Source organism: Topomyia yanbarensis, chromosome 3 (assembly GCF_030247195.1).
Source record: "Topomyia yanbarensis strain Yona2022 chromosome 3, ASM3024719v1, whole genome shotgun sequence".
Lineage (NCBI taxonomy): Eukaryota > Metazoa > Arthropoda > Insecta > Diptera > Culicidae > Topomyia > Topomyia yanbarensis.
Window position 1 is genome coordinate 139,988,204 of NC_080672.1, and position 27,963 is coordinate 140,016,166.

The window sequence follows — 27,963 nt, forward strand, 5'->3', positions numbered from 1 at the left end:
CTGATTGCCAATCAAACATTCTTTGAATATATTGTCCACTATCGACGATTCCGGAAGTCCGGAATTCCGGGCATATTCTACAATTATAGTCACATCGGTTCTTCGGTGATGACTGAACCGATTTTCTCAAACCAAGTCTCAAATGGAAGGCAAAATATGCAGTTGAGTATTGCGTCGCCGCCCCCCCCCCCCCCGCCTTGCCCGGGCACCTCCCTCCTTCATTACTCCCCTCCCCTTGGACCACCCTCACGCCAGCATTTCCTTCATCCACCCTGTATACCGAAATAAGATGAAGGATTTCTGACGCATCCTCCACTCCCACTCTACCCATTCCCTTCACTTTCAAACCCATTCCACCAACATTTCAAAATATGAAGATAACATTGAGCTTATGCTGATTAAGCTAATTAAATATTATTCTTTTGCCTTTCTCATATAGAAAGTTTATGCAATTGCTCCAAAAACCGACTTTCTAACCGAGGCCCGGAGGGCCGAGTCTCATATAACATTCGACTCAGTTCGCCGAGATCGCAAAATATCTGTGTGTATGTATGTGTATGTATGTGTGTATGTATGTATGCATGTATGTGTGTATGTGCAGATTTGTTAACAAAATGTCCACATCGGTTTCTCGGAAATGGCTGAACGGATTTTTACAAACTAAGATTCAGATGAAAGGTATAATATTCCCATAGGTTGCTATTGAATTTCATTTTCAACCGACATCTTGTTGCGGATTACGAGTTGAAGAGTATGGTTACAAAACAAAATTTGTTGATTTGTCCACATCGGTTTCTCGGAATTTTCTGAACCGATTTGGCAAACTTGATTTTAAATGAAGCTCGCTCGGTCCATCAGCTGCTGTTGAATTTTGTGTGGATCCGAGTTCTGGTTCCTGAATTACAGGGTGATACGTACGATCACGCAGCAAATCTCGATTCTAACGAATTCTGCGATGAATGTAAAAAGGTGATTTTTTTTCCAAAATGTAAACACAACTGTTGAATTTGTAGATCTAGGTCACCAACAGTCATTCAAAGTCTCTTTGGCCACACTGGCCAACATTGACGGATCCGGAAGCATCCACATTCAGAATAACGGTTGTATTGGTTTCTCGAAAATGGATAGACCGATTAGATCAACTTAGTCTCAAATGAAAGGTGTTGCGTCCCCGGAAACTGATATTAAATTCCATCTTCATCCGACTTCCGGCTCCGGAGTTACGGGTTGTGGAGTGCGATCACATAGAAAACTCCGATTCAAACCGATACCGCGATGAATGCAAAAAGGTGCTCTTATATATACTTACCAAGTGTAATAAGAATGAAAGACATTTCCATAATGTTATATTGTACGAACCAGCTATTAAATCATAGTTTGGAGAAATGAGAAAGGCACAATTGCACCTCTAGGTGGATTAAAACAGGCTTTTGCGTGGTATTTTTTACGCAGATTGTTGAATTTACGCGGTTTTCATCTACGCGAATTTTTGAATTTACGCGGTTTTCATTTACGCGGTTTTTGAAATCTACGCGGTTTTCATTTACGCGGTCTGTATCCCCCGCGTAAAAAAAACCTGAGTGTATATATGTTTTTAGAGACCAGAAAAAATGTACAAGAACCAACAACTCAGGGAACGAGTTTGCGTAGTTACCCGACCCGCTAATACAACTACTCTTGCACACAACTTGATTCCTCCCCGCCATTATCTTACGGCATTACTTCGGAAAGAGATTTTTTATGTGCACAACACACACTCCTATCTAACTACTTAGAAGTTAGTTCTTTCAGTAGGGTTACAGCACCCATCCTCGACACACTAACAGTTTTCGACCATCCACACTAAGTGGCAATTTATGTAAGCTAACTGTGGGTCAAGAATTAGTGTTCGTCCCCTACGAGGACAATCTGGGCGGCAAACTTCAGACTGTCTAATTTACTGAGCCCTTCGGTTCCCTTGTGCCATTTAGTACCACTTCCTCGTTGTGCTTCCGACTTGTTCGCGAACTACTTGGTCTAGCCCCCAACGATGGATCTAGCCTACTCCGACGAAGAGTTCCCCGGCGAGAGAAGTTCGAAAGCGAGCCAACCAGTCAGGTGCCGTGTTCAGTTCGCCGATTCCGGTGGAGTAGTCCGTCCGGTTTACTGGAGCCTCGGCTCGACTGGTGGTGTCTCGTCGCGATCTACTCAGCCTGGTGCCCGGCGGGGAATCTGCCTGTACACTGACGAAGAGTTTCCCGGTGAAATAAGTTCTCCTGATACCGATTCTTCTATGATTTAAGTACCGCAGCTAATTGAGCCCTTTAGCTTCATGATCGGTGCCATTTAGCACCGAAACTCCTATAAGCTCTTGATTTTCCTTCTAGTGCTATTTAGCACTACTTCCTTGATAAGCCATTCAGCTCCCCGATTTGTTCGCGAACTACTCGATCAAGTCCCCGACGATGGACCTGACCTACTCCGATGGAGAGTTCCCCGGCGAGAGAAATTCTCCTGAAACCGAGCGAATCAGCTAGATTCCGAGGTCAGTTCGGTGATTCCGGTGAAGCAGGGCGTTCGGTGCCCAGCGACCCGCGACTGGTGGTGTCTCGTCGCGGTCTACTCAGTTTAGTCCCCAGCGGTGAATCTAGCTTACGCTGACGGAGAGTTCCCTGGCGAAAGAAGTACTCCCAATAACGAGTTTTTCTTTGGTTTCCGCTATATGAATAACCGGTGGGGTGCGGTGGTCGGTCTGGCGATTCCGGCTGGAGCGTGGCTTGCGGTTCGCTGGCGTTTCGACGACCCATGCTCGGAGCACCATTGCAGTCTACTCGACTAGTCCTCGGCAGGAGCTGTTTCAGATGGAAGGTCATTTCACCGTGCTTTCTATTGACCCACGTCGACAGGTTTGAAATAAGCCGCTACTTCCTGTCTACACATTGTCCCAGGATGCCAAATCAAATCGAATCTCATCATCTTCCTCGCGTTTCATTGATTGTAGCACTTGATATCCTCCGCCAGATGAGGATCATCTCGGCGATAACGCATGCTGCCTCCGAAGATATTATTCTGTACGAAATCGCAACTTGTACGACCACCAGCCGGAACAGCTTTTCACGGTTTCGCTTGGGTTTCAGTGCCGCACCCCAGGCAGGAGCCCCATATCGCAGAATCGATGACAAAACACTTGATAACAGACTGCCATTTCGCAGGTGTAATCAACGTAATTGTTAAAGCTCAACCGGTCGTCTATCATCACTCCCAACTGCTTCAGTGCATGCTTCAATGCCATCACATGCCTATCGACGGTGATCCGTATCCGCTGAACCGCTTTCCAGTTGCTGATCATCAAAACATCCGTCTTGTGGCGAGCTATTTGCAGCTTGACTCCGTTCATCCAGCTCTCGATCGCGTCTATTGTATCCGTCAGCGACACCTCTACTTATCCAAGTGTCTCACTCATCACCATCACACGTCGTTCGCGAAACAAACCATTTTCACTTTCCCGGGGTAGCCGCAGTGTTAAGACCCCATCGTTTATCCCGTTCCAAAGAGTTTGACTGGTATTTTTTTCTTCTTCTTCTTCGCCATACGGTGTCGGTGACCAGGTAGTTGGACCATGGCTTCGGGAAGAGACGCTCAACGATTACGTCATGACGACTCAGTACGCGTCCTTCAGCGATTGGCGTCCAACACTAATTGTGATTAGAATAATCGTTTGTAGAGATATGGATGAGAATAAACTGTACTGGCATTTGTGCACAATTTAAGATGATCGGAGGCTTTGGGTACTAGGCATCCAGGAGGTTCATTAAATACTATACACATATACACACGCTCAAATAGAAATCTAGTAGATAGATCCAATAAATGAAAGGAAAACTTTCCTTTTTGTCGCCTCTTACGACGCGATAGCAGGATGCCAGTAGTGGATCAATTCTTGGCTTCAACCATTAAATGCTACACCACCTCTGGACTAGGCTTGGAATTTTTTTTTAGAATCTTAAAGGGGTTTCATGTTGTGACACATGTCAAAGTAAACTCAGATGCCGAATGTCACATCATTTGGACAATTTTAGACCACCGCCCACTTCACTTGAAGTCGAAAAAAGTGGCAGCACTGCCTAATCACTTATGTGGTTTTCGTTTGAGGCGAAACTGAGTCAGTTCCTAACCCCAACTGCTGTCAAAATGTATGAACTGACAGCGGTTGGGGTTAGAACCTGACTCAGTTTCAGGTTCAAGCGAAATCGCCATTAGAAGCGATTTTGTATTCGTCCGATAGTTTTCAAAATATTGCACTGACATTTAACAGGAAATCGAAGTTAATCGCTTAGTAGGTCGTTTCTCCTGGTGTGTTACGTGTTTGTAGGCAAAAATATCGCGAGAATAGTGTAATGTAGAGACGTAGTGATTTTATCGTCGCCTACTAATGTATTTGCGCAAATCAAACCACCAAAAAATACGCCCACTTAGCATCCACAGCGCCATCTGAACTTGGCTAGTTGGTGCAACGATTTCACTGATTGTGGATAGAGGAGAATTAAAATATTATTTTTCATTCTGGAAGTGCGAATATGATGCACATATCCTATTGACACGTGGATGTATTCGCGCAAGGCTTATTGTATATGTACGTGTATGACCAGGCACTCTAGAAATGGGTCGTTGGATGTACAGTAGAACTATCGCCTTTCATCTCCAGGGCTAAAACATGTGTACATCTATGGATACTACAAAATTTATTAATAAATAGATGTAGACAAGTTTCTTCCAAAAAAAGTACTGCCGGGCAGTGGGAGATGGATTGTATAAACACACACCACTTCGCTTGAAGTTTTTGGCATTGGCACTGGAAAATATTGGGGGGGGGGATATATTAAAGGCTATAATTTTTGAAGTAGCACTGGGAAAATTATAATTCCTACCTTCTTGTAAAGAATTTTTTTGGCATTTTGATGAAGGTATCTTCGTTTCCCAAAAAATCCTTATTCTTAATAACAATTCTGCTATAAGCTGTAAATCATACAACTCAACTGTAATATTTTGCTGATTTTCAAATGAGAAAAAGCCTCATAAAACGAACGGAACTTTTGCGACCTTTGCCAGAATACGAGAAGTTTGGGTTCTAGAGCATTTCGTCATTCATATTAAATTTAATCATTTCTCATTTTAATATTCTTCAATCAATTTTTTGAGCTAAGGTGCAGAAAGCTCCAAATAGTGACGAACGACAAAATACGGTGGGAAAGTCACGAGCCCGGAAACTGTACACCCAGATGCTGACGAAGCCTCATTGTCTCATCATGAATGATGAGACTTATGTCAAGGTGGGCTTCCGGCAGCTTCCCGGGCTACTGTTGTTCACCGCCTAGCACAAGTTTGATGTTCCGGAGGAAGTAAGGAAGCAGAACCTTCAAAGTTCAATAAATACATGATTTTGCAAGCGATCTGCTCGTGTTGCTAACAGAGTGCTCCGTTCATGGCTACCAGTACTGTAAACGGGGAGTTCCATCTCAAGGAATGCCTGCTTCCTCTGTTGAAGCAACATGAGAACCCTACGATCTTCAGTATGGATCTAGCTTCGTGCCACTATTCAAATGTTGTCCTGGAGTGGTACGAAACCAACGGTGTCATTTTCGTACCTAAGGACATGAATCCCCCAATGCACTAGAACTGAGGCCCATAGAAAATACTGGGCAATTATGAATCAGGCACTACGGAAGTATCCCAAGGAGGTCAATTCTGAAGAAGACATGAAGAAAAAGTGGGTTTCCGTACAGCTGCAGACAGATGTGCAAAACGTAATGAGTGGAGTTAAGTGTAAGGTGAGAGCGTACAGTTGTGATATTGAAGTTAAATGAAATAAATGTGCCAAAAGCTTACTAATGAATTATATTTTATTATTTGCAAGTTTGAAAAGCATCCGTCCACTAGGTAGTTTTCTACAGCGTTTTTGTCGGGATGCTATTTGATGTGGGACACCCTTTACTTCCCTTCTAAAGGAAAATGTGAACACAGATTTTTCACTTCAGAAAATCTCAGCAACCTCAGCTGGGATTGAACCTCACTGGGGCGAGAAATGATTCGCGTTCACGTCAGATGCTTGTGCTTTCGTATTTATTCGTAAATCGCTACGACTTAGTATCGTACAGACAATTTTCATAAAACATTCGAATTTTTCGTACATATGATGAACCATTCGTAGTTCTATTTTATTTTTAATTACGAGTTTTTTGTAAAAACCACGAAACGACTTTCGTTGGCTTATTACGAAACGGCTTCATTAGACAAATGAATTAGGCAATCCTCCACGATGTTTGTTTGACAATTCAGCGAGGGGTTTTGTCAACAAGTTTGCTCCTGCGAACCGAAAAACCCGTCCGACGACCATACTTCGTTAGTCTGATTCGTTTGATGTTGGATCAAATTGGTGATTTTGTCCAACATCGCACCCACCCGAGGTACGTCAGAAGAAATCTCGAGTACTTTTTCAAATGGACGTAAGTAACAATGAGAGATTCTCTTTGAGGTCTTTCTCTTCTGTTCATTACTCAGCCATTTCAACATTTACTACTCTACTCTTTGCATAATATTGTAGTAAAAACCGTCGGCTTTCGATGTGTACTGGAAAATTAGTACAAAGTGTTGTAATGACGTCGTAATAAACGAAAGAGAAAGTAAACAAAGAGAGGCTCTCAATGTTACTTACGTCCATTTGGAAAAGTACTCGAGAAATAATCAGCTGATCAGAAGTGTCTCATGGATCGCCTAATTCTAGAGAAAATTTAGAATAGGACGTATGTAACAATGAGAGATTCTCTTTGGGGTCTTTCTCTTCTGTTCATTATTCGGCCATTTCAACATTTACTACTCTACTCTTTGCATAATATTCTAGTAAAAACCGTAGGCTTTCGATATGTACTGGAAAATTAGTGCAAAGTGTTGTAATGACGTTGTAATAAACGAAAGAGAAAGTAAACAAGGAGAGGCTCTCAATGTTACTTACGTCCTATTGAAAATTTTCTCTAGAATTGTTCGTTGCTATATACGAAAGTCTTTATAATATTTACGAGCATCATTCGTCAAACCGTCAACGTCAAAATACAGGTAGAATGTGGTGTCCTTGTTGCTATACGTCAGATAATTGTTGATCATCACGACGGTCTCGGTATGACTATTTTGTAACCGTACCTGTGTCCGGCGGTTTCAGGAAGATTTTGTGAACCTCTTTCGCTTTCAGTTGATCCAGAACCCGGAGCAGTGCGGATTCGGTCGGATTCAGTTGAGCTATCGCAAACTATTCGTTGGTTTTGTATCAATAAGTTTGAGAAACCAATCAGGTATCGAGAATCAGAATATATTGGCTTAAATGGCACGTTCCCCGTATGTAGTTGGGGATTTGTGCCTTGCCGTGTGTTTTCATCATTTCCTGAGCGGAAGGAAAGGACAAGGAGGTGTGGGGAAGTAGAATTGGAAGGGTGGGAAAAATAACAGCACTAAAACAAAAATAAACAACAGGTAAGTTAATCTCACAAGTAGTTCAACTCGTCTGCGAGTAAGCCTAAAGCTCTTTGCCACATTGGATAAGAAACTTTAGTATGTCTATGAGTTTCAGGCGTCCAAACATAGTTTCGTCTATATAAGGACGGCCGAAAACTCGAAATCGCAATTGCGCTACCGCTGGACAGTTGCATATCAGATGATATGAGGTTCCGTAGCCGGATTCACAAAGATCACATGAAAAAGACTCAGCGCGCTGAATAGTTGCCACGTGATAATTGAGTTTGCAGTGGCCGATTAAAGCCTTGGTCAGCATGCCGCAGCGGAGCTTCGCAAAACGTAGGAGATTTTTCGAAATCACAGGGCACGGTTGTTCTAGAAACGCCTTTGTTTGGCGACACGGTTGTAGATTTCTCCAATAATTACGGTGCTCGGGCGATATTTTTTCCCTTATCCAACTTGTTGAAATTGGCAGCGCGGGCTCAGGACCAACGAAGTCAATCGCTGAACCTGTCCTGGCCAATTTGTCAGCCCATTCATTTCCAGTAATACCGGAATGTCCGGGCATCCAGACAAGGTAGATAGTGTTGACACAGCTTAGTTCTTCGATTTGGGTTCGGCACGCGATCACTAGCTTGGACCGTGATTTGTCCCAGCTAAGGGCCTTGATTGCAGCCTGAGTATCGGAGCAGAAGTTTATAACTCTGCCGGACAAACTCAGTTGAAGGGCCGATTGTACCCCGCACATAATCGCAAAGATTTCGGCTTGGAATACAGTACAGTATCTACCTAGTTAGTCCCTCCATCAGAGAACCGTCAGTGTAACAGACCACATGCATTTGTTGTTGTCTTTCCATATATCCAGACAACCACTCCTCTCGAGAGGGAATCTTCAAATGGAATGTCCTGTAAGGAAAACTACACGTGAGTGTAATATCGCTGGGAGCAAGAATTGTGACCAAAATCGTGTATGACTGGTAGCACCAATCAACGCCATGAGCGCCATTCTTTGCAGAAGGTTTCGCTTTGACTGGACTGTCATCACCTCTCCCCTCTGCCACCAACAAGGCATCCGTATGACAGTATTGGACGTATAATTGTCCTGTAAATCCAATAGATGTATTTAGGTTTGAGACCCCAGGTCTTTCCAAAAGTTCGTCTGCACTGACCGAAGGCCATGCACGCTTTCTTCACTCTGAACTCAATGTGAGCAGACCAATTCAGTTAGGAATCCAATATAACTCCAACGTATTTGACTTGATCTGCACACAGTAGCTCAGAATCAAACAACTACAAGGGACGAACCCCGCTTGTTATTCGCTTCTTCGTGAAAAGAACCATTGAAGTTTTGCTTAGGTTAACTGATAATTTAACTTGTCAACACCACTGTTCAACAGCCCTTAATGCCTGTTGCATTAAGTCAAAGATTGTTCCGATGCAAAATCCAGTTATTAGTATTTGGCAATCGTCAGCAAACCCGTAGGTTGGAAATCCAAGCTCATTGAGTTTCTTCATGAATCCGTCGGCTACCAAGTTCCATAACTAAGATGACAGAACGCCGCCCTGAGGACAACCGCAAATACTCAACTTCCGTATCTCAGCCTGTCGCAGTGACGAGCAAAGTATGCGGTTACTAAGCATTGCGTTTATCTAACCCGAGATACATGCAGGTCTCCCATGACCGCGCGTCGCTTCCAGAATAGACTGGAAGGACACATTGTCAAAAGCACCCTCAATATCTAGAAATACACCCAAGATAGATTGCTTGAGCGAGAAGGCTTTTTCAATGTTGTAAACAACATCGTGAAGTGATCGTGGATTTCCCACACTGATATGCACACTGTTGCATTGTGTGTAGTGGATATTCATCTAAACTAACGTTCCTGATAAGGTGATGGATTATCCGCTCCAAAGCTTTCAGAAAAAAAGAACTTAAGCTGATAGGCCTAAAACTCTTGGCTTCTTCGTAGATCAAGCGCCGCTCTTTGGGAATAAATCTAACAGTTATATCTCGCCATGCTTTCGGGATATACCCGGTAGCAAGACTGGAAAGCATAATCTTTTTCAAGACATGTTTAAGAATATCAAATCCCTTTTGCAGTAGCACGGGAAGTATTCCATCTTTTCCAGGTGATTTGTATGGAGCAAAGCTATCAACTGCCCACTTGACCGATTCAGTGAAAACCAATGTGCGTGCTAACGCCCACGAGTCCGAATCACCAGAATGAGATCTGTGAACATTGTTCAGCTCCGGATCGGTACAACCTGGAAAGTGTGTGTCGAAGAGACAATTAAGAACATCTTTTTCGTTCGTCACATAAACACCATCTCTGGTTTTTAAGGGGTTCATCTTAAAATTTTTCGATTTCGAGAGAATTTTATTTAACCTGCTAGCCTCGTTCAGACAAGAGATATTAGTGCATAGGTTTTGCCAACTAGCCAGCTCTGCAGATCTAGGACATTTCTTATATGTACTACGAGCTGACCTGAAAGCCCTGGAATCATCACGCTGACGCCGGTTCCAAGCTCTTCTCATATCCTTCTTCATTCTTTCAAGCTCAAGTCGTTTTAAGTCGTCTAGTTGACTAATTGTTGGAAAATATCAATGAAATTTAGTCGCCAAGTTTTCCAAAAAGAGGTCCTAGTTTGTAGATTTAGGGTTACGATATGTTACCACATTGAAGGTGACATCAAATCGATCGAAAAATTTATATTTATGATCGGATAGAGACGGTTCAGTTTCATTTGGAACCTGCCACTTTCCCAGCTCATGCAAAATTCTATCAGAGCAAAGTGTTATGTCTAACACCTCCTTCCTCCCAGACCTCGCAAAAGTTGGTCGGTTTCCCACATCCAGAATATGGAAATTTGTACTACTTATGTACTCCATCAGTTCAGAGCCTCTCAGATTGATGTCTGAGCTGCCCCAAATGATGTGATGAACATTCGCATCACTGCCGATGATGAACTGAAGCCCATTTTTGCTACAATATGATATAAAGCTTTTGAAATTATCAGAAGGAGATGACTCGTTATGCGGTAAATATGTTGTACAATATATGTATTTTTTGTCTACGTTACCAACAGTCAGAGTAACTGTCACATCACATATATCGCAAGCTGTGAGCTCCGATACGAGATACGCGTCAATAGCCTTATTTGCAAGAATGCAAGCACGAGGCTTTTCACGTGGGTTAGTCATGCCTGTCTTGTTGTAAGCAATGAAGACAATGTAAAGTAAATTTCCAATATAGAAGTTTCTTTTTTGGAAGTACGGTTCTTAAACCAATGCTATGAAATATTTACCTACCTGCATAAGTGGAGATAAATTCATAGTTGCTGTACGTTTATGCTGGAGATTGATTTGTGCTGTTCTAAACATTGTTGATCAGAAAACTGTACATTTCTTTTCCAACGTATATTGCACAACAAAGAACAGAAACAAATAAGAACATTCGAACGTGAGCAGTAAGAATACAGTAACGAAAACACCATGGACGAGAACGACAACGCAAGAGAAAGTAGAACCGATGACCCGCAAGTTGTAGCGGGCGATGCAGCTAATATGTCACCGCCAAAGGAGAATATCTTAACACACATCAGCAAACTGTGTTAACAACAACATTGTTGAAAATGTAAAATTCACATTGACCCGTTTCAAATAAACAAGCTAATAAAATAGCGTTTGTCACAATTCATATTGCCCATCAAAAATACCGTCGATTTCTAGGCGCCTTGAAAGAATATGATACAGAAACATTCGTAAAATCCTCGTCCCAGAGACACATTTGGCATGTGAAACCCCACGAAATGGCCGACAAAACATAAAAGTGAGCAGTGTCGAACCGCTGCTACTGGCTATACAAGATTCCGAGGTACGTTCAATTCTTGTTTGGGGCAGCGTAGGAAAGGTAGGAAAATCGGTTCAGTTTAGCTCTGACTTCATCGTTATAACTAGGTACCACAATATGTTTGCAACATAAAACATACAACAGCTTTAACAGAAACCGGGGTAGGCACGCACATACAATCCAACGAGCAGAAGCACACCGAGTGAGTGAAAATCCATATTGTGGTGGCTGAAATTTGATATTTTTATTTACATTTTATTTATCTCCCTTTCCAGCGGAGGCATAGGTTTTGTTCTCTTAGCTGCTGTAGCTGCCGTACGAAGGAAGTAGGTACATACAATCATCGGAACGATGATGAGGGGAACGACCCAAACACAAAAAGTGAAGACTGACATTTGCTTCTTCGGAACTCGACTTGAACAATAACATCTATTCGGTACAAATATCTTCCATTTGCGTCTTTCAAGACCACTTATTGCGAGCTAGATATCACCTTGATTAGATTTGTATCACGGCTCATACTGAAGTGCTAATGAGCAAGGACACTTTCGGGCTCCGGTCCCATCCGAGACAATACCGACAATTAAAGGGCATTTTTCATTATTCCAATTGACACAATTTACGCAGTTGACAAATGACACGAAATGGAATTTATTGTTTTGTGTTGTACAAATTGGATTAAATGAGAAATGTCGAATAGTGATGTTACCGCGTTTGATGTGGATTGGATGTATGTAGGTATGTATGTACTTACTCTTTGTGCTCTGCTGCTCGGTCCCGTTGTCGCCGGTTCTTGAACCAGTTGGAAACCTGTGAACAACAGGACGGAAATCAGTTCGGGGTGGTTACTGTCTGGTAATAAAATTTTTATATCTGAAAAACTGGAAATGATCAATTAATATTAATAATAAAAATTTAATATAATCAACTTAATTTAATTTTAATATTTTAATATAAGGTTTGCTCGCGACAAAATCTGGACACCTGAATATCAAAAAATGGAATATTTCTCACAGATATGGACATATTTCTGTTCTATCTAAGAATACATAATTCTTTTGAAAAATAGCGCCGAAAGAATTGCGTGTTAGAAAAGTTGTTGTGTGCGGTCGAAACGAAGGAATATAAGGAAAACGATCGGTTCTCAAGGTAAAGAGGGACAAGTCTGTCTTTGCCAAGAGACATGTTGGTGAATTCGAGTGATTCGTAGTTATGCTACCTAAGCTCGACCCTCATCAGCAGAAAACAAAAGTTAAGACCGTAAGATATTGAGCCTGTTCTAATGACCCTGCCACTTCTAGTTTTTCGATCTGTATACTTCACATCCTTGCTCTCACTTGAGTACTACGGCTCTAATTTTCATAACTTTCCCTACCCAGTCATCTCTAGCTAATTGAAAGTCGTTAAAATGTAAAAAAGAGAATGTGACTAACATAGTCGAAATAAAAGTATCGGCAAAACTATTGCTTGAAGGCGGTACTTGTTTCATCACTGCGAAATGGCAGTAATATAAAATCTTCAATAATTCTTGAACTTGGACGACCACCCTTGATTACAACGTCATTAATCGGGAGGAATTCATTTAACCCTCAAAACGGCAAGAGGTCCCAGAGGCCCGGCTAGCTACAGTTCTCTAGTTTCAATGAACTAGTAAGTTGAAATACAAATGATCGAGCATTTTCGGGCTTTCGATTCTCTCACTGATAAATCGACACAAAAGAGGTTTTTAATTTTACTTGGGTCTTAGGAGCGATGATTCGTGAAGTCATAATTTTAGCTTGCTTTTTTGAGGGTTGAAGAATAAATAGATGGCAATGCCTTGGAGCAACAAATCATAAAAAAAACAGGAAAATCTGTCAAAAATCTGGAGACATTAATAACTTTACCGAGTAAGGGCGGTACTATAAGTAGTACAGTATGTAAAACATTAAAGACTTCTTTTTTTCGTTCCAGTATTTTCGTTCATAGGAAAGATTTGTTGTATTGTACGAAGAGCATACTTTTTAATTTTTTGATTTATCGTTTCCAAGCCAACAAATAAAAAATTAAATAAGTTTGTCGTCGTAATAAAGTGTGGCAGTGGAGTAGTGGTAAGGACATCAAATGGAAAAGAACGAGGGAGTCTTTAATTATTTTACATACTGTAGGTAAATGTTTTGTTTGATTATGTAGGGCCCCAAATCCTCATATCTATTCAATGATGTACGAAACTCAAAGGATTCACACACTGAAAAATACATACGTAAATCTGCTACGAATAGGTTTCGTACAAAAAACTTTCGTAAAATATATGAATTCTTCGTATATATGATAAATGATTCATAGTTCTACGGCAACTTTTTTATTTTCATTACGAGTTTTTAGTAAATATCACGAAACGACTTTCGTAGGCTTATTACGAATCTGTTTCATTAGTCAAACGAATTATTTAATAAAATACTCGAAAAAGTCTTTATACTATTAAAGAGCATTGCACGAAATTCATTGTAGAAAATGATTCTATTTTTCGTGATTCAAACGACAATTTTCGTGATTTTTAAATATTTAGTACATTGCACGAAACTCATCGTAGAAAACAAAACGAAACAATTTTTCGTGATTTAAACGAAAGTTTTTGTGATTTTTAAATATTCAGTGAGCATTGCACGAAATTTCTGGTAGATAACGAAGCTATTTTTTTGTGATTGAAACGAAATCTAGCCAAACATGTCAAATGGTCCTAAGTGCAAATGACAATTTCTTTTTGTTTATATTCTCTTTCGCTAATAACTCGGCAGTTTATACGTTTGTTACGCAACTCTTCGCAGAATAAGCTAGTCGAAATCAGAGTTTTTCGATATATCCTGAAACAATATTGAACAGTTTTAAGAGAGATGAATAGGAATTTCAATGGCGCCACCCACATACACTGATTGCTCATTTCAATTGGAATCCGAACATTTTTACGCGGACCTTGGCCAAAAAACTTGATGTCTCGCAAAGTTTCGTCCAGAGGGCCAAGAAACAATGCGGATTGAAATCGTACAAGGTACTGAATCATTCCAATCGGGACGAATGCTAGCATCGTGTTGACAAAGCGCACGCTCGGAAATTCTACACGACGCTGTTAACGAAGCACCTGTGATGATGAATGATGAGACCTACATCAAAGCGGATTTTAAGCAGTTGCTGGGACATAATTATTTCACGGACAAGGAAAAGTTTTCTGTAGATGAACTTTGATGAAGCTATCGAAATTCTCTTCGAAGTACCGGCCAGGGCAAACGGCCACGCGGTAATAGAAACATACGTAAACGTAGAATTATTATACGCGTAATTGCAAACGCGGTATACGCGGCATACGCGGCATACTAATGCTCGCGCGATAAAAAGAACACGCACAATAACATACAAACGCTCGAGGTTTTCGCGATAATACAAACCCGTCCGCACAAGCAATTATTGACGCATAACTACCCCAAGCAAACGAATACCCTCATGATCATAGTCCAATTTCATCGCCAATGCATGGTGTTTTATAGTGTTTTAAATGGGATCAACTCATGACCATGGTCCAGTAGATCCCATATAAAAACCCTTTGGTATATTTATAGGTTATTGAAACCATCACCATGGTCCAGTAGATCCCATATAAAATCATTTATGGGTTATTGAAACCATAGTGTTTCGATGTGTGTCTTTTCATGGAGCGGTTTGGTGTCTGAGACCATGAGAATTTGCTCGGGACGCCAATGATCGCGCACTTATAAATTTATAAACGCGGTCTCAAGTTCCAACATACAAACAGCCGCACTTGCACGATCATGAATCGTACTTGTCCGGCAGCTCCCATTCTAAAATACAAATTTTATATACACAAGACAACAAGTCTCAGGGTGCCATTGTTTCTTTCATTTCACTCATACACGCAAAATTAAATATCAAAACGATGGCTTTGCGAACATTCAAGATTTCGATTGTGCAATCGGCTTCACGGTTATATAAACGAATTCAAACGCCCGAAGTTATACACACCCGACGTTAAATGCCCACGCGATCAAATCCGTTAACATAAAAACGCTTACACTTTTCGCGATAAAACAAAACTGATCACGCATGCCAGTATGTATACATAAAAGCACTCAGGGGATCGAGTCAATGTGTTAGCACTTACGAATCTATAAACTCGAGCTCAAGTTAGATTATACCAACATCGGCTCCCACGCGATCATGAATCGGTCACGTCCAGAACATCCAACCTTGTTCTTAGCAGCCTACACCCAAAACGAATCTTTGAGAGCGGAAAGGCATCTGTTTTTTTCGCTCACGAACTGTGAGCGAAAAGCTCCCAAACGATGCGTTAGTGTTCAACCAACCTCATACTTGTACAATACAATATCGTACCCTATAGCTACACGCAGTTGGCTCATGAAGTGCAGAGATAACTTGAACAACACATACCATCGGCTGCATTCGTCGCTGTTGTGCTATCTTATGACAAGCGCCATTTTGGAACAAACTGAGTTAGATATGCCACATTACTTGTCTAAAAAATCTCTAAAAAGTGGCGTTCACAGAGTTTTGACATTCTGCTTGGTTACTGAGATATAGCGAGAAAAGTGTTGAGAAAATTTTAATTTTTTGTTTCAAATGTCTGTGTCTGGGGATTGGCTCAAGTTATCTTGATGCATAAGATGTTTTTATGTGTAAAACTATCTGAGGAACACAATGGCATAATCATTTTCAAAATAAAAATACTCGAATTGTGTGAAAAATGTAATTAAAGGTTTCACATGGAAATATAGCATATTTAGTAACACTGTAATCAAAAATAACTATTTTTCTAGATTCCTTGGCTCATTTCCTTCAAAATATATCTCACCGATTATTTATAGACCAAATGAAGCCAAAGATATGACTAAAAGTTCATAATTGATGATTTTTTTCCATGGAAAATTTTCCATGCACGATTATGACACGCTGTACAAATTTTGTCATCAATACACACGTGTGAGTGCGACTTTTGTTTACGTTTATAGTAAAAACTCACATCATAGTCAAATTATCTTCGTAATATTTAAGAGATTAACACAGAATAGATAGAAGCATCAATTGTCTTCTTTGAATTGTTTATACCATTTACAAGTTTCAAGATATTCAATCTCAAACTTTAAAACTCGTTTTTATCGAAATGTGCAAAAAGCTCATTTGAAGTAGTCACTGATTATGTGCCGTTATGGCCTAAGGTGTAAAGTAGGCGTTTTAGCGAGGAGATGTTTGTCGGTCCCAGTCCTGATGCTCCCCGTTAATCTTTTTTCTAGTGAGGTTTAGTTCCCAACACATACATACAAACGAAATATTAATAACGGGGAAATGGTACAAAGCGAAAAGCATCAATGACGATGCTGGAATACCGACGCGGCGGCAGGAAGGCGAACGACATTATCTCGCTCATCATTAGTGTGAAGTTTGTATATGCCATTTTACTACTCCACCAGTGTGTCGTCATGGTATGGGTAGGAAAGAGATGGTTTTACCGAATAGAAGTTCGTCGGTTCTAATCTAGAATCTGATATCAGAATTTTTTTACTAGAAGTTTCAGGTCACAAGTTATTTATAGCAGCGGAGAAAAGAATGAAACAAAACAACATACAATGCAAGCAGCAATGATGATGAGATTACTTGTAGTGATTGGGTGGAGGGAATATTAGGTGTAGAAGAAAGATACGAAACCAAACACCAACAAAGTTTCCTTGTGTGTGAGTGTGTGTCATCTCGAATTGTGAGCGGACTGCTCAATGTTCAAAAAGGATTGCTTTTGGGAATGAGATTATGAGCCCAAAACAGAAAATTTGAGCGCACCGTGTTGGGTGTAGGTCCGTGTCTTCAGTCTTCGCTTCAATGACAAACTAACCAGAAGTCTCAGGGCGCCTTGGTTGGATACTCTAGTGATATGGGAACGAGCTCTTTTCTTGATCTAAACCGTACACTCAAACTCGTGGTTCGTGAGAACATTCAAATGTCCACGCGAATATACAAGCGGTTACACAGTTGTAGAAACAAATTTACACACGTGACACACATATCAAACCTGTTAACATACAAACGCTCGAATCATGCACGAAAATACAATTCCGGTTACGAACTTGAACATGCAAATTTGATCATCCACGCAAACTTACGCCCGCGATCTACGAAAAAAATAACAAAATCAATTCTTGTTTTCCTAATTAGTTGATTTCAACAAAAAAATAAAACATGTTATTAAATTTTGTCTTATTTTTGCGAGATTCTAAAATAATAGTTATTGAAAATTATTATTGATTTTGACTAGCCAAGATACACACCCTATTTTTTATTTTTTTATTTTTGATTATAGAGCTTTTAATCTTAAGGTCATTCGCCTCTTCGGGTTAGAGAAATCTCTTATGAAAAATTTCTAACCCTATGTGTGCGGGGTCGGGACCCGAATCCAGGTGCGCTGCGTACAGGGCAATCGATTTACCAACTACGCTACGCCCACCCCCCATACACACCCTATTGAAATACATCGAGTAAGAGACAGCAACTGTGTTTATCCAAGCTGGGCATAGTGGTTATGCAGTTAGGTAGTTGTCTCAGCTTTAAAAGCTTGTTTTAGCCTGGACCCAACCACCTGAGTCACTACATAGACCACACAAATTTAGCTGACCTCATTGCCGGTTTTAACTAGTTTATCATCAAAAATATTTCAAGAGAAGGAACGATTTTAATTGTCATTTTGTTTCAATACATGTATACCACTGAAGATTGAAAGTATTATCGAACACTATGAAAAATTTTCTATTTCTATTTCACATCTAGAACTAGATGTGAAATAAACTTTATCCGTAGTGCTGGCTTATTAAATAGAATAGAATTAAAAATTATACCTTTCATTTAAAATTAAATTTATAAATCCAATGCAAACAATCCGCAAATACCTTTTTTCCATTTTGTCTCTTTTGAGATTCATCATAAAAATTCATTATTTTTTAAGTTTAGGGTCCACAAAAGAGAACATTAACATAACTAAATATTCATAATGCAATAACTGACCTCCGCAGTATTTCAACAATTAAACTCCATACTTTCAACCGTCGGTCGATGAAACAAAACGTCAATCAAAATTAGTCATTATTTAATGCTGAACTAGTTTAAATCAACAATGAGATCAGTTGAATTTCAGTTGTTCAGAAATGGTAGTGTAACGGTGTATGCATTTGTGACCAGGCTGAAACAAACGTTATAAGCAGAAGCTTTTTAAGCTTTTACCCTGGGACGGGACCTGCGGAAAGAAAAAAAACGCGTGTCAAATTGATCCAGCACGCAAATGTCAGATTGAACCGGCTGTCCTCAGAGTGATTAATATGGGGAGTATTCTATTTGAAATTAAGTAAATGCTAACTTTTTTTCAAATATTTCAATAAATTAATCATTAGATCAATAATGATAGTGGAGATGATAGTGCTTTCATTAATTTCGAGATCGTTAATTCTTGTGAACTTCTCCAACTGTTCTCACAAATCGGGATTCACCGGAAAATGGTGAAAAGTCATCTCCGGATTTTTCGCTTTACTACGACCGCAATTTTTGACCTTGCACTTCATGATAATGGATTCACAAAAAAAAATTGAAAGTTCGATTCTTGTTTGTTCTTTAAAAAAGTCATGTCATTTCTTAAAACTACACCAAGTATTAGTGTGTGTGAATCGAAAAAGTAAGATATAACAAACAAAAAGAAAGAATAAGAAAACACGAATCCGCAGGTCCCGTCCCAGCTTTTACCCAGGAAAGTTTAGAATGTTTTGTGCCTAGGCTAAAACCTTCGTATGCAGGCTGAGACTGACAGCATCAAAACAACAGCGCTAGGTTATTGTTTTCATTAAAAAGTTAGTTCGCTCAAATATCAACTAGACGAAAGCAAGAATTCAACTACTTTTTAGTTGAAATAGTGATAAACCGGTTTCCAGTGTGCTAGATTTTTCCTTAGTGGAGAAAAATGAGATGAATTTTTTCTCCACTAATGAGTTTTTTCGATTACAGAGGTTTCAACCATAAGGTTCTCTTCGGATTAGAATAATCTACAATCCTATGTGCGGGGTTGGAATCCGAACCCAGGTAAGCTGCGCACATGGAAATCTATTTACCAACTACGCTATACTCGCCCCCTCAAGAAGAAAATTGTTTTGAACCACATTTGCGCGTTGGGGCCACAAAACTTATAACTTATAATTAGTTATGGAATTTGCGTTTCGACTTCATGTCATCAGAATTTGATGCTAACTTAGTGCCAGGACTAAGCTAGTGCCGGATTGGCCCTTGCTCCAAACACGTCCCCCAGGAAGAGGAGTTCTTATTAGGTTGATAAGAATTAATGAAGTTGAAACATGGTTTGCTTAACAAGCTAAACCATTTTTTCTCTTCCTAGTTTACTTTATACCTAAATTTTTCTCCACTAAGGAGAAATATACCATAGTGCATATTGCATTGGTTTAATAAGCCAAACAAAACTTCAACTTCATTAATTCTCATCAGCCTAATCAGCATTACTTTTCTTGCGGGACATCACGCAGGACTAGTTCAGAAACATAAATAGTGTTTTCGCTTAGTCATGTCAGTAAGTTAGTCTCGGATTTTGATGAGATGAAGTCGAATCGAAAATTTCATAACTAATTTAAGATTTTCTAGACCCTCTGCACTGATCTAGCCCTAAGGATAAATCGCCGGTACATTCCAGCAAGTTGGTCAAGTTTCCGGTATTTGAATTGCCTCCCATTTCTTCGTATCCGATTGAAAACGTTTAATAAAAATGTTATTACCTTAATAAAATTACGCGAAAACAGAAACTGTCATCTTAGATATATGGTTCTCAGTCAATTGAAATATTCCTCAGTGGAACGTTTAATCGACCACTTCATTCGGCTTGTTAAATTGGACGAGCACCATCTGCATGCAATGCAAAATGCATATCAGCGGGGAAGTCTACTGCCACCCTGTTACACAATGCCGTTAACAACATTGAAAAAGTTTTTTCGCAAAATCGATCAAGTTTAGAAGTTTTTCTTGATATTGAAGAAGCTTTAGACAACGTGTCTTTCGAATCCATTTTGGAAGCAGTTCGAGGTCATGGAGTACCATCATATATCACGAACTAGATATACGCAATGCTTAGCAACCGAAATCTGTCCTCATCGCTAAGACAAGAAGCGATAGGGAAACTGAATTCTGCGGATGTCCTCAAGGTGGTGTGCTGTCACTACTTCTATGGAACCTTGTCGCCGGCTTCTTGAGGAAACTTAATGAGCTTGGGTTGCCGACGTATGGTTTCGCCGATGATTATCATATAATGATCACCGGTAATTGCATTAACACCCTTTTTGATTTGATGCAACAAGCCTTATGTGTTTTTGAGCAATGGTGTCTTCATGTTGGACTATCGGTTAATCCAAATAAAACATCAATGGTGCTTTTCACGCAACGAAGGATTATAACCGGAGCTAGTCCATTGCAGTTTTTTGACGATGAAATTATTATTGCAAGTTAGCTAACATCTATTTCGAAATCAAACAAGCTTGCATGGCCTTTGGCCAATGTAAAGAGACTTTCGGAAAATATTGGAGAATCAAACCCAAGTACATTCAGGAGATCTACACAACAATTGTTAGACCAATACTGGCGTACGAGTGTCTTATTTGGTGGCAGAGGTGAAAAAGTTTTATGAGAAGATTTTTTAATCACTATCTTCCTGTCATACGCAACATATGATTTCACTGGTTTAGTATTACTCACGAGAATGACGCATCTCGTGCACCGATATTACTACCTTACCGAAAATAGTTCAAAAACGGTTGTCCCGTTCCAAAACGTAAGATGGTAAAAAGAAACTTAACCTATCTCAACAGTTAAATAAGTTTTTCCTCCAATAACGAACAAAGGTTTAACAACACGTGCTGGATGCATAAAAGAAATAACAATCAAAAACATATCGAATAACAATGAAATCATCTTGAAACAGAGAGAATAGACTTGGAAAACGTCTTCTTCAAATTATCCTTCTTGACGAATCAATCTACGCTTCATTGCTCCCATTGAAGTACAACAAAACCAACAAAAAATGAGACATGAAACAAAGTATCTAATTTCAATCCACCTAGTTTTCCGTGATGATATCCAGCCTGAAGCGGTAGAAAAAAGAGCAACGAAACCAAGCTAACAATAACAATCCGAAAAGTTAGATAATGTTATCCCGCTCTGTTCGTACTCTTTTCTTCCACAATGAAAATGTTGAATGCTCGACGGTGGTCGGCGGCGGAGCGAACGCTAGGGAAAATGGATGTTCCCCTTCGCTGCCGCCAACTGCCATCAGCAGCGATATCCCATCGCAAAACTTTGCCGATAACGCCATGAAACAGGATGGGCCACTTACCTGAGTGGTGGTTAATCCGGTAGCCTCGGCCAGTTCCCGTTTCTCCCTCGGCGAAGGATACGGATTATGTGTGTACCAATCTCGCAGAACCGATCTTGATTTTTCCTGGAAGATAGCGAACAAAAAAAAAACGTGATCTAGAATACCCTAAAACACTATTCTAACGAGTAGGATGCGTTGCTTGAGTGGGTTTATTTTTTGTTTTGCTGTTGATGGAATGCATTTAATAAGATTGCCTCATCAAATTGCTTTCATCTGGATTATTGGAGTTGGACCGATGGAAAAGATTTACAGAGGATTAAAGAATTCTACACAATGGTTGGCGGGTCTAATTTTATATGTTGAACCACCTGACTTACCTTGAAACAGTAGCTCGTTTCCTCTCCGTCCCATATCGTCCGGGGCAGTGGGAATTTGCGTCGCACTCGGTATTTGCCAACGGCCCCCAGAGGTCGTCCCCGGAGTTTTTCCGCTTCTACGTAGTGAGCTGAAATTTGAAAAAAAGCAACGAGTTACGATGATCAATGTAAAGCTACTGTTTATGGAACGGAATTGTTAATATTACTGTGAACCTTGTCATCGGTATTCAAATCATAACAAAGTGCTTCACACCCTATATGGTACGCTAAACTAACGTTAAATTAGGCTAAATTAAACCAAGTTACCGTTGACTGAACTCTTTCTCCATTTGTCTTTTACTGGCGTAAAATGTGCATGCTTTTTCGAGTGACTCCTATGACAGTTTCAAGAATCCCCAACAATGAATCGCAAATCTTGGGGTAATCAAGTTTCGAAGGCTCATTTTCGTATCGTGTGTGAACACATTGTAAACATTCCTCCTACCGAAAACGGCTGCCATGGGAGGGCGCAGACTGTCGCTGTCAGCAATCCGAGCAAGCCCAATAAAAACGAATCTGATCCGACAGCCACACAGCGCGTCTACACATTTTCAGCTGATCCGATGGTTTAGGTAGTAACATCACGGTCGTATATCTGCGCGTATAAACGGCCAGAGGCACGCAGCTTCAGTCCGGCTACAGGCCCTACTTGGATGGACCACCAAAACAAACAAAAAAAAACAATTTTATTCCAGGTCCGAGATGCCAGTGAATTCAGCACGTTTATCAAAACGAGTAATAAAATGAAATTGATATCTGATACCCTGTGCAACGTGCTCTCCGCGCCTCCGTTTCCCACACCGAAACACGGCTGTGTCACCATTGCCACACCACACGCACCAGTCCCTTCCAGTCCAGTGCAGGCCCAGCTGGTCTCACGGTGAAGCGTCGTCGCTGTCCAATTGTCTACAGCGATAGATATATATGTTGTCACCCGTTGCGCGGGACCACAAAGCCAAAGGCTGGCTCAGCGAAGTTTTCTCTCCGTTTCTACCCCCTCTTCCGACAAACCATGGCGAAAGCAACGATGACAAAGACCAAGAACACGAAAACTATCCGATTCTCGTGGATCTTCGAGATCGTTATGATTACCCTGGTGTTATTATTTTTATTATTACCTTAGTATAATCGTTTTCAGCGTCGTTATCAAAAAGTACATCTAAGTGAGAGTGATACGTTTGGCCACCCCGGCAGTGGTGACTGTTTGAGAATCGCCATGGTCGAACAAGCGATCATGAAATCCCCGCTGAATCCGCGCAGCCAGTTTGCTCAGGTTTGAAATATGGCCCCTCATGAAAGTTCTATCGTATGTCAGATCAGTGGAGGTGCTCATTAAAATAAGTACATTAAATTTCCTGGTTATCCTTTTTACGTTTCTTATAAAAGCAAAGATAATATATAATCTTTGAGTCAATTTCTAGCTATGGTGTCGGTGTCGAACAACTTTATTTGAAAAAATCGTAATCAGTGAAACTTCTGGTTATGAAAGAATAGACTTTTCCCTTTCATTTGCAACCAATAGCAAACCGAGGACCGGAACAACTTTTAATTTTAAAGTTTTTTGTTTGAAAATTTAACCTTGCATTGAAACAATAAAGCAGCCGTTCGTATACCACGTGGACAAAAATATTTGTTTTTAACCCCTCCTCCGCCTCCGTGGACAATAGGGTGGGACAAAAAATAGATTCCAGCCCGAGCAACTTTTTAGGTGCCATTTGGGTCCTAGAACAACTATGCAAATTATTAACTCGATCCCTGAAACTATATTTTTGCACCCACTGTTTAAAGTTTGCAGGGGATTTCGTTAATAATAAATCGTTATTGGATTTTTATAGAAAATTTAACAAAGAAACAAAGTCTCGAAAACCACGAAACGATCTGACGCTTTAGAAAAAAGTTATTAGGCAGAAACCGATTGTTGCTCTTACGATTGATAAAATATTCATTCTTTCTAGCACCACTGCAGTTGGTTGTCCAATTATATGCAATTTTGTTATGATCTTCTTTTAATGTGTCTAAATCTTTTATTTATACTCTTTTGTCACTTCGCAAGAGTTTTGAGGGATAAATTGAGGCTTCTTTTGTACATAATAAGAGAAAGTTAAAAAATTTGTATACAGCAAAGACCCGTTTTTATCAGCCCTCTTTGTTTATTTTAGGTTGAAAAAATGGGAACAATGGCAAAACATATTTGTGTATTTATTTGTAATAAACCGAAGCTCTAAAAGTATTCTTCTTTAATCCCTAGACATAGCCTCATAATACTGGTTGGTCCATAAAATCGGGTCAATAAACTGATTAAATCAGGGATTGATAAAAACGGGTTTTCAATGTATAACTCGACCGTCAGCAGCAGTGATACTATGAAAAATGAAATTTTCATCAATCTTCAGGGCATCAATCGGTTTTTGCTTAATAACTTTCCCCTTTTCCTTGGGATCTACCGGACCATCTCCACTCAGAGAATCGTTCAAATCAGCATAGGACAGCATCAGTGCTAGAAATCTCAAACCACAGCGAAAAAATGGCCCATAAGATACAAACGAATTATGGTTAATGCTCTGTTGATAAAATATCTAAATTCCTCAATCAAGGCATTGTGGTGGGAAAACTGAATTTTCCTAAAGGGGTTATATATTGTGCTATGCCAAAAAAATGGAAATTTTTTTTAATCGATTTGAAGTTTATACTTTACTCAAATTTCCAACGCGACTAAGAACTTAGAATTGAAATCGCAGTTCCTTATATCACGCTACCTCTGAAGTGCATGCCTGCATAGCTCAATGAAAAATAAACTGCGCTGTGAAACGACGTTCACTATTTATTAAAAAATCACGGTTTAATAAAAAATAAAACTATTAAAAAATTTCAAATAGTTCATAATTTTCGCAAATTTAATGTTCAATAAGCTTTTGAAAATTGTGTAGGAAAAACGCTTTTAATCCACCTAACAGTGTGATGAGACATTTCTTATAACTCTTATCACTCTCTTCTGATATTATATCGTATGAGAACATTTAAAACTTGATGCTTCGCGATGTTTTTGATAACACATACTACATGGGATTGTGGCAGGACACAGAGAATCGCTCAAATCAGCATAGGACAACATCAGTGCTAGAAATCTCAAACCAAATCAATAGGAAAGCGAAAAAATGGCCCATAAAATAGACATACAAACGAATTATTGCTAATGCTCTGTTAATAAAATATCTAAATTCCTCAATCAATGCATTGTGGTGGGAAAACTGAATTTTCCTAAAGGGGTTATGTATATTGTACTGAGCCAAAAAATTGATTTTTTTTTTTGAATCGAAATGAAGTTTATACTTTACTCAAATTTCCAACGCGACTGAGACCTAAAAATCAACGCTTTTTCTGGAAAAAAGCGACACTAGCAGTGACACCATTCAAAGAAAATCAATAGTGAATATTTCCAGACTTGGTTTTATTTCCTATTTAAGAACTATTGTGTTTTTTACATCCTAGATTGCATGTGATCAGTGATCGAAACCCAAAACTTCATGAAGTATTTGAAATTATTAAATTAAAATTTGTGTTTGCTATTGAAATTGACAAAATGATAGTATCGCCCCTTTGACGATTGTTTAGTTTTTCGGTCCCACCTATCAGCATTGAAGTATCGCCCTTACGTTTTTTTTACAATACCAATTTTACAATTGGTGGGGGTTTGGTGAAAATCGATCTAACTGTCCAAACGGCATAATTCCGAAACCGTAATTTTTGAAGTTTTAAAATTATGCAGAATTAATTTTTCAGAAAATAGTAACAGAGTTCGTGTTTTTAGCGAATTTGTTGAGACTTTATTGTAATCATGAATATTAACCTGAGAAAATTCACCATAAATACTTCTTGGACGATATACCGCCAAAATTATTTTATCAAATGATGCGCTGTTTAACGTTTGTAAAACTCATCGAAGATACTAAACCTCCGAAATTGGCGGTTTAAAAATGATGTTATCTTGACCTTAAATTACTGTTTTTGAACATTTGACCTCTACATATAATTGGTCATACAACAAAAATCAAATGCTCATCAAAATCGATCAGGACCTGCTAGAATCGAATGGAAATCGTCATTTTTCATAAATTTCTCTCTACATTCGGAAAGTGTTATCCTCGTTATTAATCATATTACGTTTGCGTCTCAACTCGACGCATTCCCAAAATATAAACCTGTTTTAATCCACCTAGTGGTGCAATTGTGCTTGTCTCCCTTGTCCAGACTACGATGGTTATGTTCAATAAAATGGTGGAAATGAATATTTCATGTTCAGTACGATTTGCACATACATACAATGGATCGACAGCCACGATCTTGAGATACTATGTGATACTGAAACATCGCTTGACCGCCGCTGGTTTCAAGCGATGTTTCAGTATCACATAGTAAGATCCGGGAGGTCCGGGTCCTGCCGAAAATTTTCAACTTGTTAAGAAATTTTAAACTAGTTTTATTTTTAAAGTAGCAACCACTCACTGCATACTCCCTCCGGGCCGGTATGATTGACGATTTTTAGATTGATTGCATAACCTTTCTGTATGAGAAAGGCAAAAGGGGGTGGGCGTGGCGTAGTTGGTAAATTGATTGCCTTGTACGCAGCGCACCTGGGTTCGAGTCCCGACCCCGCACATAGGGTTCGAAATTTTTCACAAGAGATTTTTCTAACCCGAAGAGGCGAATGACCTTAAGGTTAAAACCTCTATAATCGAAATAAAAAAAAAGAAAGGCAAAAATGTACCAAAGTCCAAAAAAATCAATTTTTGTCAAACATTATTTTTTTCGAGTTTACATCAAATCTCGATGTTTCATGCATTATAAAGTCATTTGGCATCAAAAATACAAATTTGATTTTGAAAATTTTTCATTTCAGTTTATATGGGAATTTGCTGTGTGATTGCACTCTTCAACTCGTAACTCCGGAACCGGAAGTCCAATCAATAAAAAATCAATTGCAGCCGATGGGAAGGTTGTACCTTTCATTTGAGACTAACTTTGTGCAAATTGATCCAGCCATCTCTGAGAAACAGAGGTCACATATTTTTCCACATACACACAGACATTTTCCGATCTCGATGAACGGAGTCGATTGGCATATGACACTCGGCCCTCCCGGTCGGGATTAGATTGACGAATTTTAGAGTGAATGAGAAAGGCAAAAACATTTTTAGCAAATGTTGAAAGTTATGCATTTTTTGGTGCGCAGTTCTATGTTTCATAGACATTAAATCAATTTTTACTTCGCTTCCTATTAAATAAAGACCCTTATTACAGTACATCTCTACAAAAACGAGCTCAATTTGAAAAGAAATCTGAGGATCATGATTGAAAACAGAACTCTGGAATTTTCTATTGGAATGTTTTCAGGCAGGATTTTGATATTGATGCAATTAGACAACTGTGAAATTAAGACCAAAAGATCAGTTACATATCAGGACCCCATTCCGACAATTTATCAAAAGTCCTCATGATGTTTGCAACAACAGAATATCAATGCACGGATCAGATAATTGTTATTGTAATTTTGAATTAAATCAGTCTGCATCAATAAATTTTCAACTTCAATCCAATTTTTTTTGTGGGTGTGGTGGGGGGGGCGTTGTATGGTGTTAAACCCCAAAACCTTCTCTTGGCTACGCCGTTGCTTGGAGTTAGTTATTTCACTTTTCATTTTCCAATATGTTTCAGATCGATCCGATGGTCATGAATTAGAAAAATTGCAGTCAGAAGATTCGCACAAATGAACATTTTTGCACTGATAAGTTATCAAGTTCCTTCCAGA

General features: G+C 39.5%; 1 protein-coding gene across 2 annotated transcripts in view; it reads right to left on the bottom strand.

Annotated features, from left to right (window-relative positions):
• The window catches only part of LOC131688507 (homeobox protein six1), a 101,635-nt gene that overhangs the window by 13,239 nt on the left and 60,433 nt on the right, over positions 1 to 27,963 (bottom strand). For both annotated transcript variants that reach the window (XM_058972800.1, XM_058972799.1), the window contains 3 exons: positions 22,119 to 22,246; positions 21,760 to 21,864; positions 12,088 to 12,143 (listed from right to left, as the gene is read on the bottom strand). In XM_058972800.1, coding sequence (XP_058828783.1) covers positions 12,088 to 12,143; positions 21,760 to 21,864; positions 22,119 to 22,246 — 289 coding nt within the window. The remainder of the gene's footprint in view (positions 1 to 12,087; positions 12,144 to 21,759; positions 21,865 to 22,118; positions 22,247 to 27,963) is intronic.